At 43.3% G+C, this 16,187-nt stretch overlaps 1 protein-coding gene across 5 annotated transcripts in view; it reads left to right on the top strand.

The window, feature by feature from the left end:
* The window catches only part of LOC112250145 (family with sequence similarity 184 member Ab), a 120,832-nt gene that overhangs the window by 100,949 nt on the left and 3,696 nt on the right, over window positions 1–16,187 (top strand). For 3 of the 5 annotated variants that reach the window (XM_042321681.1, XM_024420036.2, XM_024420037.2), the window contains 5 exons: window positions 5,703–5,887; window positions 7,286–7,432; window positions 10,139–10,262; window positions 10,654–10,758; window positions 11,628–11,839. In XM_042321681.1, the coding sequence (XP_042177615.1) occupies window positions 5,703–5,887; window positions 7,286–7,432; window positions 10,139–10,262; window positions 10,654–10,758; window positions 11,628–11,839 (773 nt within the window). The remainder of the gene's footprint in view (window positions 1–5,702; window positions 5,888–7,285; window positions 7,433–10,138; window positions 10,263–10,653; window positions 10,759–11,627; window positions 11,840–16,187) is intronic. The other 2 variants (XM_024420038.2, XM_024420039.2) reach the window with 2 other exon arrangements.

The raw sequence follows: 16,187 nt of genomic DNA on the forward strand, positions 1-16,187 counted from the left end.
AAATTGGCTTTGTACAATTTAGGAGTTACAAATATACCCAGATACATGAAACCTGAGGGAGACCATTTAAAAGGGAAGGGGGGAGAAGTATTAGGTACAGAGTGTAGGCTACCAAGTGGCATAGCCTCTGACTTAGTAAGGTTAATCTTGTAGCCTGAGAATTCGCTGAATAATTCAATAATATTAATAAGAGATGTAATTGAAGTCTCGGGACTAGAGATGAATATCAGGACATCATCAGCATACAAGCTTATTTTATGGTGAACATCACCAATGAGCAGCCCCTGTATAGCAGGCGTTACCCTGATGGCCTCGGCCAGTGGTTCCATAACGAGTGCAAAGAGGAGGGGGGATAAAGGGCAGCCCTGTCTGGTACCTCTGTGTATAGAGAAGCTATTTGACCGTAGCCCATTAGTAAGGACAGCAGCCTGAGGATCATCATCATAAAACTTTCACCCATTTTATAAAGTTGTCCCCCAGACCAAATTTATTTCGAGCAAATAATAGGTAAGACCACTCCACACGATCAAATGCTTTCTCAGCATCTAGGGAGAGCACAAGACCATCCACAGCACTTTGTTGGTAGGCTTGAATTACATTAAGAAGCCGCCTGACGTTGTTGCATGACTTACGGCCCCTAATGAAGCCAGTTTGGTCTCCTTTCACAATTAGTGGCAGTGAGTCCTCTAATCTTGTGGCTAAAATTTTAGAAAGCAATTTTCTATCCACATTCAGAAGGGAAATTGGTCTGTACGAGGAACAAGACTCTGGACATTTTCCCCTTTTGAGAATAAGTGAAATGTTGGCTTCTCTCAGCGTTTGAGGGAGTTGGTCATTTGAAAATGAGTGGTTAAACATATCACGCAATGGCTCAAGGATCAGGCCATGGACCTCTTTATAGAACTCACTACAAAACCCGTCTGGTCCTGGGGCCTTACCATTTTGCAGATTCTTAATTGCGAACATTATCTCTTCCTTGGTAATAGGGGCATTAAGGAGGGACCTCTGCTCTTCGGAGATAGTAGGGAGCTCAATCTTACAAAAGAAGTTCTCCATTAATTTGGGTGCATCCTTTGGCAGTTCTGAGGCATAAAGGTTTGTATAAAATTTCTTAAATGAGTCACTTATCAATTTATTTTCATATAAATGATTACCATCAGAATCAGTAATAGTAGCAATTGACTGAGAGTCAGCCCTCTTTTTAGCTAGGTATGCCAAGTACTTTCCTGGTTTATCGCCATGTTCATATAGCTTTTGCCTGACAAATCTAATTTTCTTTTCAGCGTCCTGTGTTAGGAGAGAGTCTAACGTTGATCTAATGACTGATATTTCCTTTAATAGGGCAGGAGTGGGCGTTTTAATGTAGTCCTTCTCTTTAGTTCCTAATTCACCCTCTAACATTTTTTGCTTTTCCCGCTTTTTCCGTCTCTTAGTAGCTGTGTATGACATAATCAGACCCCTGCCATACGCTTTACAGGTCTCCCAAAGGAGCGAGGGGTTATCTGTTGATTGAGAGTTAATAGAGAAAAATGCTTTAAACTCTGTTAGAAAATATGATGTGAATGTATGGTCTTTAAGAATGGTTGTGTTCAACCTCCAATGTCTTGACCGATTGAATGCCCTGTTGAGTTTTATGTCCAGGATCACCTCAGCATGATCAGATATGACTATGCTTCCTATCCTAGCGGATAAAACAGACTGCAAAGACGTCTTGGGCATAAAAAAATAATCTATTCTAGTCTGACATCAATGAGGTGCAGAGAAAAAAGTGAACTCTCTGTTGGAGGGATGGAAAGCTCTCCAGACATCCGCATACCCCAGATCATCACAAATAACTTTAAGTGACTTAGCTTGAGGAGAGAGTGAAGCTATACCACTGGGAAACTTATCAATAAGGGGGTTCAACAAGCAGTTAAAATCTCCTCCAACCACTGCAGTGTCTGAGTTTAATTCTGAAAAGTCTAGAAATGCCTTAGTGAGGAAATCAGGGGGGTGAGCAGGGGGGAAGTAAATATTCATTGTGGAAATGTTCTGCCACTAGCTACCATGCAGGGGATTTCAACTCTCCAATGTAGACTCTTAAGTCCGCATTGCCGCTCAATAGCCTCATCCTTTATATATATGGAAAAGAAAATCAATAGAAGAAGATTGAGGCTCTTCCACCTAAAACCAAGCCTGGGCACCAATATGGATTCACACATATCTCAGCCTGAGCTATAGCGGCTATTACTTTAGCAAGAAAAATAATAAAGATACGAATATTACTGAGCCGGAGTACGTGAGGACTCACACCACTGTTTCATGATCAGATTCAACCAAAAATAAACAAAGTTATTCAATGCTGTGGAGGTGCAGCTTAAAGTTATTTACCCGAGAGAGTCAATAAACACAACAGCCTCTTCAGGTGTGTAGAGCTTTTTAGGTGATCCGTTGACTATAATCTTCAATGTGGCCGGGTACAACAGTGCGTAGTCCATCTTCATTCTCCTGAGTCGAGCCTTCACCTCATCAAACGCTTTGCGTCTTCGTACAACCGTTGTGGAATAATCATTGAAGAATGGGACCTTTGGACCTTTATGTTGACTACCATCAGAGCCAATGTTTCTAGCCGCATCCATGACGCGCTGCTTGTCGGTGAAGTTGTGGAACTTTATAACCACCGGCCGTGGGCGCTGATTGGGACCGGGTATCGGTGCTTGAGAGCGATGGGCTCTGTCCAGCTTCACACGACCAGCCTTAGTGTCCATTTGTAGGTAGCCAGGGATCCATTCCTCAAAGAATTTTACTGAACGTGTCCCTTCAGAAGTTTCCGGGAGTCCCACAACACGAATATTGCATCTGCGTCCTCGATTATCCAAGTCGTCAATGTGCTCCGCCATTTCGCGCACCTGTTTCTCAAGTGCTTTTATCTTAGCGTCCATAGATGTAGTTGAAGTTTCCACTGCAGCAATTCTTCCTTCTGCCTCAACAACACGTTTCACAATGCTCTGTATTTCAGCTGAATGGCCTGCTATTGCTTCCAAGACCGTTCTTATCTTAGCATCGATCACTTTAGTAATGTTATCAGTCATCTTTTGAATCATCAGGTCCATTGTGCCTGGATCCGCAATGGTGTTAGCTAGCTCCTCATGGTCGACTTCTTAGTAGTTCTATTGGGCATGTTGTCGGAGATTTTTGCGAAATAGTCGTCAAGACTCATTATATGGTAACTTATTTAGCCAATTCTACCACTTTTTCAAGCTAGGAGATTAATGTAAGAATATAAATTTACGAATGCCACGAGAGCTCGCTGAAACACCGTGTTCTCTCTACGGCGCCATTTTTTCCCCCCTGTAATTTGCTTTCTAATAATCATCATGTTTTCCTCAAAGAAGTTCATGAATTTATTACTGCTGAAGTGAAAGCCATCCTCACTTGGGGAATGCCATTTCCCTCTACCCATCTCCATTCACAATACTGTCAAAATAACTATCAGCCAACCACAGAAATGACATTCTTTCATTTTTCAAGATAAGAGATCAAATGTGGTGATTATTGGAGGTGGGAACTCCATCTACCAACTTCCCACCAGTCCCTCAGAAGAAGCTTTTAAAAACTGCTATTTTGTTCCTGTGATATTTTATCTAAATGCTTTGATGCTTCCTTTGACCTGGAATAGTTCCACCCACAGAAGGGGGCTGATTTTGAGGAGTGCTGCTCGGATGGTTACACCATAGAATTTGCTCTCCAACAGAATTCCCATCTATGTATGGACAATGAATATTGCTATTTTATGGTGTCATCTTGACAGAGTCCGTGGTTTTTAGACTGGCCCTCAGGCAGCGTGAGTGTCCTCACTGTGAGTCTCAGTGCTGCTAATAGAGCTGTCACCACTGTCTCACTCCAAAGCCCACACACACACATGGATACGCACACGCCTGCGTGCACACACATTCACATGAATGGACACAAACACACACACACTTGCCTAACCAGCCGCAGCCTACACAAATATAGGGTCAAGCGCCAATTACAACCTAGCTACAAACTTCCTTCTCCCACACTGATGTTTAGCCGTTTAACTCTGTTCTCCACTGCTGGCAATGTCTGCCTCTCTACCTGTCCTTGTGGAAATCCACAACCCAACCATGCAGAGGCATGTCAATCATGTTTGCCTCCAAGCCAAACAGGTATCCACTGGGGAGATTGGAAGGCAGCAGAAATGTCACAGTGAATGTCTGTTAAGCAGAGGATGGAGAAATGATCTTCTATGGAGGAGAGAGAGCCAGTCCCCTTAAACCTGCCCCCTGCAGTGGCCCACACATGAATAACTAGATGACTGTTTTCACAATAATCCGCTGGCATGAAATTATATTTACAGGAATTCAGAGTTAATACATGCAGATTGTAATATGATTACACAAGAGCCATTAACTTTATAATACCAGTGTTTGGCTTGACGGTATGCTGCATGAACTGTTAGCTAGATGTCTCTTTTAGAGAGGGAGAGACTTCTAAAAGAGGTGCCGTTGCCAAAGTGGAAAATGATCCTTGAGCCAAGCAAAGCATGATACATCTACACCATGGCTTTACTTCTAGCTCCAGTAAAATCAGGTAGTTACATGTATTTCTTCCTGGGCAAAAGGAGATTATTATATTTGATATATCAGCCTGGTGAGTTAACTGTTACGTAACTTTGGGAAAGAGAGTGATAATAGCCTAGAGTTGTCCAGATTCAGATGGCAGCCCTGTCCCTCTTACATACTGAACAATTGACATGTATTCTAGGGAATGTTTTCCGATAAGTTTTCAGTACAATTGACTGGACCAGACCGGAGCAGCCGTGTTTGAGCTAATAGTCAGGAGATGACTCCCGAGTTGCTCGGTGGTCTAAGACACTGCATCTCAGTGCAAGAAGCGTCACTACAGTACCTGGTTCGAATCCAGGCTGCATCACATCCGGCCCGTGATTGGGAGTCTCATAGGACGGCGCGCAATTGGCCCAGCGTCGTCCAGGTTTGGCCGGGGTAGGCCGCCATTGTAAATAAGAACTTGTTCTTAACTGACTTGCCTAGTTAAATAAAGGTTAAATAAACAAATGTAATGACCTTTTCCAGGTGATCTAACAGTCCTCTAACACGTTGTTGTAACTCGTACTAACTATAAACAAATACAAGCAGCACAATCAGCACTTTATTTATCAGTATATCTATTCAGCTATCAATATTATCAACCTCCCAACAGACGTGTTCAGTGAAGCCCACATTTATTTCTGAGAGAGGCAGAGGAATGCCATGGCATGTGAGTGTGCTCACGTATTATGATGGAGCAGCCATGGCAAAGCTGTAGCAGCCATGGCGAAGCTGTAGCATCCATGGCAAAGCTGTAGCATCCATGGCGAAGCTGTAGCATCCATGGCGAAGCTGTAGCATCCATGGCGAAGCTGTAGCATCCATGGCGAAGCTGTAGCATCCATGGCGAAGCTGTAGCATCCATGGCGAAGCTGTAGCATCCATGGCGAAGCTGTAGCATCCATGGCGAAGCTGTAGCATCCATGGCACTGTAAACATGGTGTCAGAAAGTATCACAGTGCCCCCTGGGAATACAAGGGGACAGCACAGCAGCACACGCCCGTGGGATCAAATGCTAACTCAAACTTGTGTTTTTTCTTGTTTTTGTCTGTTCTTTTGTGCCGTTGTAATGTCTGCCTTTTCCCCATTCAGGAGAGGGAGTTGCTGGGCCGGATCTCGGACCTGCAGGAGGAGGTGGTAAGGAGGAAGAACCACATTGCTCAGCTGGACCACGAGATTCACACACTGAACGAGAACATCAACACACTCACCAAGGAGCTGGAGCTCAAGGGCAAGGAGGTGCTGAAGATCCGCAGCGAGGCCAACCAGCAGATCAGGTGGGCTGGAGGAGAGTGCAGGAGGGGAGGGCAGGGTTGTGATCCTACCACAGGGCATTATGGGGTGACACACAGGAGGGTTGACACAATAACAGGTTATCTACAGTAAAGCTGTTCTGGTGCGTTGCCAAACTTAATTAGGTGAATCTGTACGCTATCTCTGCAGACGAATGCCTGTACCTCGTTTTAATATGGCCACGATGAAGGTTATTAACACATTTAGTTCAGATGACTGGTGAATCACAACACGACAAGTTCAGTTGTGTGAATTCCTCTTGTTTAGACGTGACAGTCGGTGGCCATTGGCAGTGCTGGCATCGTTTTTGAGTTGGATTACATTTGAAGGATACTGGAAAGAGAAAGAGAGGAGGGCAATTTGCCTCTCCCTTCTGGAAGTCGTGTTTTATGCACTGTTATTCCCTTTGATGACTTGGTCTCTCTGACATTTGTTTTAAATGTATAAGAAAATATGAAAATCAGGGTTATTTGGGGCAAGGCCTGAATATAATCTATCATGCTTTTCCCACAGGCTGATATGAGTAATTCACTCTTATATTAATTAATAATGTGGTCTGAGGCCTGGATGGAACGAACAGCTGGCTCTCTCATTAGAATTGAAGGCCTGTTTGGTGATGAATCAAAAATGGAGGCTGATGCTTTTCTAGAGCTAGAGATAACCAAGCGCATGGGGTTAGTGTGTGTGTGTGTGTGTGTGTTTGTGTCTGCATGTGTGTGTTTGTGCATATGTGGCGTCAACAACACATATCACTGGTAGGATTCCAGGCCCCTTGTGGAGCACCTTTCACTTCCAATTATGTAACACGCTGGCGAATCCTAGTTTCCTGAGATAAAAATAAATAAATTGGAAAAGATTTGTGTCCCTCAGGGAGCATTACTCAGGGAGAGGCAAACGTATTCCTCTGCACTCCTCGTGCTCTGCCTCTCTCTCTGACTGCAGTAGCTCTGCGTGAGCAACACTGCCATATAGTCTACTGAGGGGAGAGAGGGAGTCGCCGCTACAAGGCAGGGAATTTCAATCAGCTGGTGTAATGCCTTGGAAGAGTCCTGTCTATCTGTCCCACATCAAAATAAATCAATAAGTAAATAGAAAAGAGTGTTTTCCACTTATGGTGAAACAGTGATATCTCTCCTCCAGAGCCTCCTGCTATAAATTATATATGTCTTTCTTGGCAATAAAAAAAAGAAGGAAAGTCAAAGATGAATGAAATTTTAAAGGTGCCAGCAGGATCAAAAGAAATGTGTGTCTGGTAATTGTGCCAAGTTAGGATACTGAGTTAGGATACTGTAACAACTCTACACAGGAGACTGTACCTCAGAGCTGGAGAGGTGTATAAAGACGTGATCTGAATGGGCTTTAATGATCTGGTCTCTTCTCAGGGCTCATGAACAGGACCTGTCGAAGAAACACGAGCGAGAGATGGCTGAGATGAACGCCATGCACAACAGAGAGACTCAGAACATGCTGTGTGACTTCAACAAGGCCCAGGAGCTTCTCAAAGACAAGATCTCTGCTCTGCAAGTCCTGTACGTACAGGACATCCAGTATGTAGTTGATATAGCACTCACTGTGAGAGCATATGTGATACTGTGATTATATAAAGCCCTGGCAGATGATGAAAGGCCACAGTCCCTGGCAGAGCACAGGCTGAAGAGGTGAGTATCCCACACAGATACAGAAATAGATGGAAGGAGGAAGGAAGTATTGGATGGGAGGGAGAGAGGGAGAGCAGGAGGGAGAGAGGGAGAAGAGCAGGAGGGAGGGAGGGAGGGAGGGAGGGAGTGGAAAGGAGAGTGGGTGGCTGCACATGATCTCCGGAGGTGAATATGGCCCATTGGGAAGGTCCTTCCCTTTTATGAGAGATCTGACAGACCTGTTTTGTTTTCCACTGTGCTTCATGGAGGTGACTGTGTCCTCAATCCCCCACCGCATGCACACGCACACACACACACACACACACCGTCTATCAGCAGCAGTGTCCTACTTGGGATAAACCTCCAGCTGGGTGTGCTGGTCCCCGAGCTTTCATGACACCACAGTACTGTACACAAACAGTACACACCAGAAAATATGACCATAGACATAGAAATCCCCTGTAATCTACTCTGAATAGATCCAGGGACATGTACTGTAATGATTATAGGGATAACAGGCAGCTGTCTCTGTAAGAAATATGTTTGGGATACGAGACAGAGACAGAGAGACAGAGACACTGAGAGAGAGTTAGATGGAACAGATATACAGGATCCTGGGACTGGAGAGTGACCTCATTTAGTTTCATGTGAATGAGAGCACCATCTAGACACAAAGCCAGCTACTGCAGAGAGAGCATCTGTGATGCCCTCCACCAAATCTTCTCATGGCTCAATCACACCTTTCAAAATGAAATGCTAGTGAAGCGTACGTCATTATTTGTGCATGTTCCTCAAGTAAATTTAACTGACAAACAGAATCCAGTACAATCCTGTAAAAATGGTTCACATTAGCCTTACACAGATTTGTCTGTTGCTAACCTTTCCAAAACCAACAAGGTCCAAGCCCCTGTCATTTTCAAGTTTCTAGTTTCCAAGGCCTTACCTCGAGGTTGACAATTTACTGCCTCCTAATTAAGCACATAACAAATCTATTTTAACAACAGCTCTTGTCCCCTCCCCAATTAATCACCTTGGCAGCCTCGTTCCCCAAAGCCGGTCCCTGGCCACCTCTAAATATTATGCCATTCAAGCTCTATGAATATTTTATCTCAATACATCGCTTGGTTAAACCCATGGGAACCAACACAAGTTTGTTGTCTGATTGGTTTGTTTTAGTTTGTTTAGTTTGTTTTAGTGCTTCCTAGCCATTAGTTACATCTGTTTTGAGTGATGTCGCTGGAGAGTTGACTGGAGTGTGATGATGAGCAGTGTTAGGGAGTACTGAACTACATGTAGTTCAACTAGTAATTTAACTCCATTTTACAGTAGCTTGGTGGTAGTTGAACTAAATTCTGATCTAGGTAGTGTTTTCAGTAGTAAATACGTAGTTTTTTTTACCATGTGTAGGTAACTACTGGAACAACACACTACTTTTTTGTCTAAAATAAAATGTGGGTAAAGTAAGCAATACTTTCCTTTCTTTTTCGGCATCAGCCCTGCCTAATTATCACTTAGTTAAATAAGTTAATAAGTTAAATAAGCTCAATTACACATTCTGTTAACAACTGACTCCAGAGTGATCTGTTCTTGCAATTTATAGTCTATGACATCAGATTTAGATATGATAGTTTATCACTCAGTAGTTTGGATGTAGTGAACAACTTTTACAAAGTAACTTTAGTTAAGTCAACTATATTTTTTTAAGGGTAGCTTTAGTGTATCTAACTGCTTTCGGTAAACTATATTTTCAGAATAGCTTCCCCAACACTGATGACAATATTTTTTTTTTTTAAAGCAAGGCAGGACCATCCTCCCAGGCTGCATTGCAGCAACATGTTGGTTTCACATTGTTTATGTTTGGAGCATGTGTAGGGATGCAGATGAGTCTGTAGTGAAACGTGACACTGAAGTAAAGTGTAGTCGATGCTGCTTCTGTCAATTAAGCAACAAATGAACGGATGGCTGATGCATAGCAGCGTGACAGAAGCCATTATCATTATATCCAATACGCTCCCTGTCTAATTCAAGCGTGTTCCTGTCTCTGTCTTGCGTCTGAGTTTGATGGAGAGTTTGGTATCACTTGTCATTCCACCTCTGTAGTGCTGAGGACGTCATGCCAAACTGGACATGATGGATGCTTGTTTCGAGCACGTGGAATATCTCTGTGTATTAAAGTCATCAATCTCAAATTAGAGGCAGCACAAAACTGTGGAGAGGCAGATGGCTTTGATCACTGATAAGAACTCTTCTAAAGAGCGCTTGTTATTTGTTGAGAAGTTTAATTGGAATTCAGAACAACATGTAATGTTTCTCGTGTTTTGATCATAGTAATACACAAGCACTAATAGGCTTTCTGATTATGAGATTAAAGGTAGGAGAGTTAAAAGCTAATGCTTTAGTATTGATCTGCAGATGATGGAAGGGAAGCTTTCAAAACACGCTCCCTCAGTGTCTGCTCATATCCCCATGCTGATCCAAGGCACTTTGATCATCATGTTACACAAACAAAACGTTGTTTCCACAATGTTACCTGATTCACACTGTGTTGTGAGGAAACTGTGATATGTCAGAGCCCTAATGGCCCCCTCCTCTCCCCAGGTTGGAGGGCACGGAGGATAAGTTCCGGAACAGGGAGAGCCGGCCTGAGGACCTGCAGGTGATCGCTGAGCTAAAGGAAATGGTGACTGAGAGGGAGTCTCTCGTCAAGAAGCTGGTGGTAAGTGTATGTACACAGTACAAGATGGCTTACAGGATGCCCTTGTGTGGTTTTACCCAACAATCCTAGACATGGAGCCTGCATGCCTGTCTACCTCCAATCAATAGTAGTATGGAGTGCTGTTGCCTTGCGTGATTAAGATTTCTCATTCAGCTGCAGTAGACTCCGGTATGTTACAGCCATTGAGTCCCAACAATGTATTGTAGACCGCTATTCAGTATACTGTATCTATAGCACTAGAGCTTGGCCAGAAACCCTGTGACCTTTTGCGGGTTGTATCACACGGTACTGGTATTTAAGCCCACGAAGGACGTTTCATTAGAGTGTGAGGTGTGAGATGCTCCATCAATAACCTAGAGCACCATGACCTAACTGAAGTCTCTCTGTTGACGTGCAGGACGACAAAAAGTTCTACCAGCTGGAATTGGTGAACAGAGAGACCAACTTCAACAAGGTGTTCAACACCAGTCCCAACGTGGGAGTAATAAATCCCCTCATCAAGGTGAGCTGACCGCTGCACACGAACACACCACACACAGACAGACACACAGGGGACTAACACTGACCATGTACATTACCTCGTCTTATAGTATATACTCTGCCGGTTGATTAGAGCCATGTAGCTTATCTGAACTAGTCTTTGACTCTTTGTGAAGACCAAAAGCGTCAGGTGACAATTTGAAACCCTTAGGGAACCATCCCGATCATTACAAGCCTAAACCACTAGCCTGTACCTCAATGTAGAAAATGGTTGAAGTGGAGATTTTAAGTTGCCTTTCCACATATCCTTAGTCTCGATTTCCATTGGAACCATTCCATCCCTTAGTGGAGAGAAGTTGTGTCCCATTCCAATGTAAATGCATCAACCCCCTGTCTCCCAGTTGAATGGATCACTCTGCATGGTCAATATGTAACTGTTGACTCCATTTCAAGTTCTATAACTTCTGATATTTTGGTTTACTGTTACATATAGTTTGTGTGTGTGTGTACATTTGTTTGTGTGTGTGTGTGTGTGGGGGGGGGGTGGGGGGGTGGGGGGGGTTAGTCAGTGTGTGTGTCTGTTATCTCACTGTTCAAACATCCAGTTCTCCTTTGCTTTCCAAGCCATTCTTTGTTAGTGTGAACTTTCTGTAGCCTCTTCATGTGATACTTTTTTCTCATCTTAATTCACATATTATAGCTGAGAGCGACTGTTCCTTCTCTAGTTGAGTGGTACGAGCCTGACCTTCAGAAAGCCTCCGTCCACATAAATCCTCTGAGAATGAGAAATATATATATGTATAAATATACAGTATATACACAAGTTTTTTTTTTTTCATTGGACTAGTTCTCCCTATTTCCATTTCTTTGTGTTTTTGTCCCTCTGTGTAGCAAAAGAGAAAGAATGACAAATCAGCAAACCGATTCAGCAGCTCTCCAAACCTCAGGGCTCTGGAGGCAGCAGGAACAGGGATGGGGAGCGGGCAGCCCCAGCCCAACCGCTTAGAGCCTATCCCCAACTCCCCCATTCACCACCTTGACCTCAACACTAGCAAACCTCTGCCCCCACCGACCCCTCCGACAGAGCCCAAGAAATTCATGAGGTGAGCGCCGCCCCTCCCTCACCGCTGACGCCTCGGTCTGCGCCATGGGCAGGCCCAGGGTCAAGCACACTAACACACAGACATTGCCCTGACCCTCGGCCCATACAGCTGCAGATAGGCGGCTTTCATACAAACCTCTCCAGTCAGCTGCCATATCCCTTTCTGATGGGCTTCAGTCTTTGAAAGAAACTTCTCAATGTGACCCTCACTGGAGGATGTTGATGTTCTTCCCCCCTTTTTCTGACTTCGCTCTGATGAAACAGAACAGCGTCAAATCAGGAATTACGGCTTTAAAAAAAACAAAAAGACACTCCAGTCTGAAAGTGTAATTAACTTGAATAATAGATTAAGTTGCCTGCTGCAGGCTGAGGGGGTCATCCCAGGATTCCCTCTTGATTGCTATTCTATTTGAAGGACATGATGGCTTTTTTTCTTTGCCTACAATTTTTGCGAGGCTTTGATTGTGTCCCCAGAGATTTGGCTTTCGGCGAGAGGGAGAGCTCCCACAATTACTCCCCCCCACTTCTCTGTCAACTTATCTTTACTGTAAACCAGGAAGTCATTGGTTTTACTTGACGGTTTCTTTTCAAACACACAAAGGGATATTCCATCTGAACCTACACACACTCCAGGAGATGTATGAACACTTTACTATATTATTGGAAAGCCCATGCAATACATGAGACTTTGAAAATGGCATTGGAATGCAAAAGGAGCATGTGTACACCCCACTGTCACTCTTAACATGTTAGCATAAGTGCTCCTGCTAGCAGTTGCATCTCTTTGTGTCTTTGTATTTTTCTCATTGGGTGATGTGCTGTTGTTCTGTTAAACCACCTCATCCTCATTGGCCTCCAGGCATGCTGCACTTACTGCACTTTGTTGTCCACATTGATGTGCAATTGTTTGATTTGTATATGAGGAAAATCTGATTGTGTAATATAGATTGTTGATGTTATTTTCTTCACCATGTACAGTTCTGTGTGGTGATGTGTGAAACCTTCGAAAACAACAACACTCTTCTCATCAACAAACCTCTCTCTATTGTGCCTTGGCATTGCTTTGCTTGTTGTTGTGTTTCCAGCTATCATTCTGCACATGTGTAACAAGCACACATGTGAATGTGATACTCTCTTGTGCATGTGTTGTACTAGCTTGTGTGTCTGCACTCATCCGGTGCTTAGGTTTCTGCCTATTGATGCACTTGTTATCCATCTGTGTGCCTCTCTGTGCTATGGGTTCCTCTTGCCCTTGCTGCATGCTGCTCTGTATGTAAGTAAGTTGCAGATGAGTCAGCGTGGCGGATTTGTGCGGGGCTGCCCTCCATTGTCATGGGACTCTCCCATCACTGCATCACACACACGGCCTGTCTGTCTCAACCCCTGTCAAGGTGACCCTGTTTCCACTAAGAAACAAATGCACCCCCACATACAGAACCTCTCTACTGCAGCATATACCACACTTATGATGCTCTGGATTATACACCTGTTTTCAGATTATATAAAGCTGCTTCTATCTCTGTGCATGAAGTGTCCTTTAAATGCTGCCCTATTTCGATTCAGGAGGCCTATACCAGAATACAAATGTTTTTTTTGTACTTGGAGAAGAGGCCTAGATCAATAAGACTTCTTAATTCAGCTCACCAGCAAATTTGTACCAATAGAAATTGCATACAGTGGGGCAAAAAAGCATTTAGTCAGCCACCAATTGTGCAAGTTCTCCCACTTAAAAAGATGAGAGAGGCCTGTAATTTTCATCATAGGTACACTTCAACTATGACAGACAAAATGAGAGAAAAAAATCCAGAAAATCACATTGTAGGATTTTTTATGAATTGCAAATTATGGTGGAAAATAAGTATTTGGTCACCTACAAACAAGCAAGGTTTCTGGCTCTCACAGACCTGTAACTTCTTATTTAAGAGGCTCCTCTGTCCTCCACTTGTTATCAGTATAAAAGACACCTGTCCACAACCTCAAACAGTCACATTCCAAACTCCACTATGGCCAAGACCAAAGAGCTGTCAAAGGACAAGAGAAACAAAATTGTAGACCTGCACCAGGCTGGGAAGACTGAATCTGCAATAGGTAAGCAGCTTGGTTTGAAGAAATCAACTGTGGGAGCAATTATTAGGAAATGGAAGACATAAAAGACCACTGATAATCTCCCTCGATCTGGGGCTCCACGCAAGATCTCACCCCGTGGGGTCAAAATAATCACAAGAACGGTGAGCAAAAATCCAAGAACCACACGGGGGGACCTAGTGAATGACCTGCAGAGAGCTGGGACCAAAGTAACAAAGCTTACCATCAGTAACACACTACGCCGCCAGGGACTCAAATCCTGCAGTGCCAGACGTGTCCCCCTGCTTAAGCCAGTACATGTCCAGGCCCGTCTGAAGTTTGCTAGAGAGCATTTGGATGATCCAGAAGAAGATTGGGAGAATGTCATATGGTCAGATGAAACCAAAATATAAATTTTTGGTAAAAACTCAACTCGTCGTGTTTGGAGGACAAAGAATGCTGAGTTGCATCCAAAGAACACCATACCTACTGTGAAGCATGGGGGTGAAAAAATCATGCTTTGGGGCTGTTTTTCTGCAAATGGACCAAGACGACTGATCCGTGTAAAGGAAAGAATGAATGGGGCCATGTATCGTGAGATTTTGAGTGAAAACCTCCTTCCATCAGCAAGGGCATTGAAGATGAAACGTGGCTGGGTCTTTCAGGATGACAATGATCCCAAACATACCGCCCGGGCAACGAAGGAGTGGCTTCGTAAGAAGCATTTCAAGGTCCTGGAGTGGCCTAGCCAGTCTCCAAATCTCAACCCCATAGAAAATCTTTGGAGGGAGTTGAAAGTCCGTGTTGCCCAGCAACAGCCCCAAAACATCCCTGCTCTAGAGGAGATATGCATGGAGGAATGGGCCAAAATACCAGCAACAGTGTGTGAAAACCTTGTGAAGACTTACAGAAAACGTTTGACCTCTGTCATTGCCAACAAAGGGTATATAACAAAGTATTGAGATAAACTTTTGTTATTGACCAAATACTTATTTTCCACCATAATTTGCAAATAAATTCATATAAAAATCCTACAATGTGATTTCTGGATTTTTTTTCTCATTTTGTCTGTCATAGTTGAAGTGTACCTATGATGAAAATTACAGGCCTCTCTCATATTTTTAAGTGTGAGAACTTGCACAATTGGTGGCTGACTAAATACTTTTTTGCCCCACTGTACATATACATTTGCATACCTAATTTAGTTTTTTCTATGGAAAACACTAGTATGCATGCTTATGCTATTTCTCTGCTTTTAGCTTCTGATGTTGTTGAAGTCAGCCCTGTCTGTCTCAGGCCAGGTGTTCCCTAGATCTGGAGTTGGTGATTAACAGACCAACAGAATGCATGTTCAATTCAGCATTACATTGGATTTGCTGCAATGGAGACTACTGAGACCGAGGAGAGAATGATTGCAGAGGAGATATTTTAGGATGGTTTTCAGAGACATAAACAGTTCTGCACAGGATGAAGAAGCCACCTGTCGTTAATTGAAAACTTCAGAGATGTTTAGCTCAATCAGAGCAGTACAGTTTGTGCAGTGCAGAATGAGTACCGAGTGCAGACTGTGTTTAATCATTTGTCTTGAATCATCTGGTCATGATAATATACTGAACAAAAATATAAATGCAACATTCAACAATTTCAATAATTTTACAGTTCATATAACGAAATCAAAGCAAAATCTAATCAAAGTGTATTGGTCACATACACATGGTTAGCAGATGTTAATGCGAATGTAGCGAAATGCTTGTGCTTCTAGTTCCGACAGTGCAGTAAAATCTAAGTGATCTAACAATTCCCAACAACTACCTAATACACACAAATCTAAAGGGGTGAATAAGAATATGTACATATGTGGATGAGCGATGGCCGAGCGTCATAGGCAAGGTTCAATAGATGTTATAAGGTACAGTATATAAACTCAGCAAAAAAAGAAAAGTCCTCTCACTGTCAACTGCGTTTATTTTCAGCAAACTTTACATGTGTAAAATATTTGTATGATCATAAGATTCAACAACTGAGACATAAACTGAACAAGTTCCACAGACATGTGACTAACAGAAATGGAATAATATGTCCCTGAACAAACAGGGGTCAAAATCAAAAGTAACAGTCAGTATCTGGTGTGGCCACCAGCTGCATTAAGTACTGCAGTGCATCTCCTCCTCATGGACTGCACCAGATCTGCCAGTTCTTGCTGTGAGATGTTACTCCACTCTTCTACCAAGGCACTTGCAAGTTTCCGGACATTTCTGGGGGGAATGGCCCTAGCCCTCAACCTC

The sequence above is a fragment of the Oncorhynchus tshawytscha genome, linkage group LG05 (assembly GCF_018296145.1).
Source record: "Oncorhynchus tshawytscha isolate Ot180627B linkage group LG05, Otsh_v2.0, whole genome shotgun sequence".
NCBI lineage: Eukaryota > Metazoa > Chordata > Actinopteri > Salmoniformes > Salmonidae > Oncorhynchus > Oncorhynchus tshawytscha.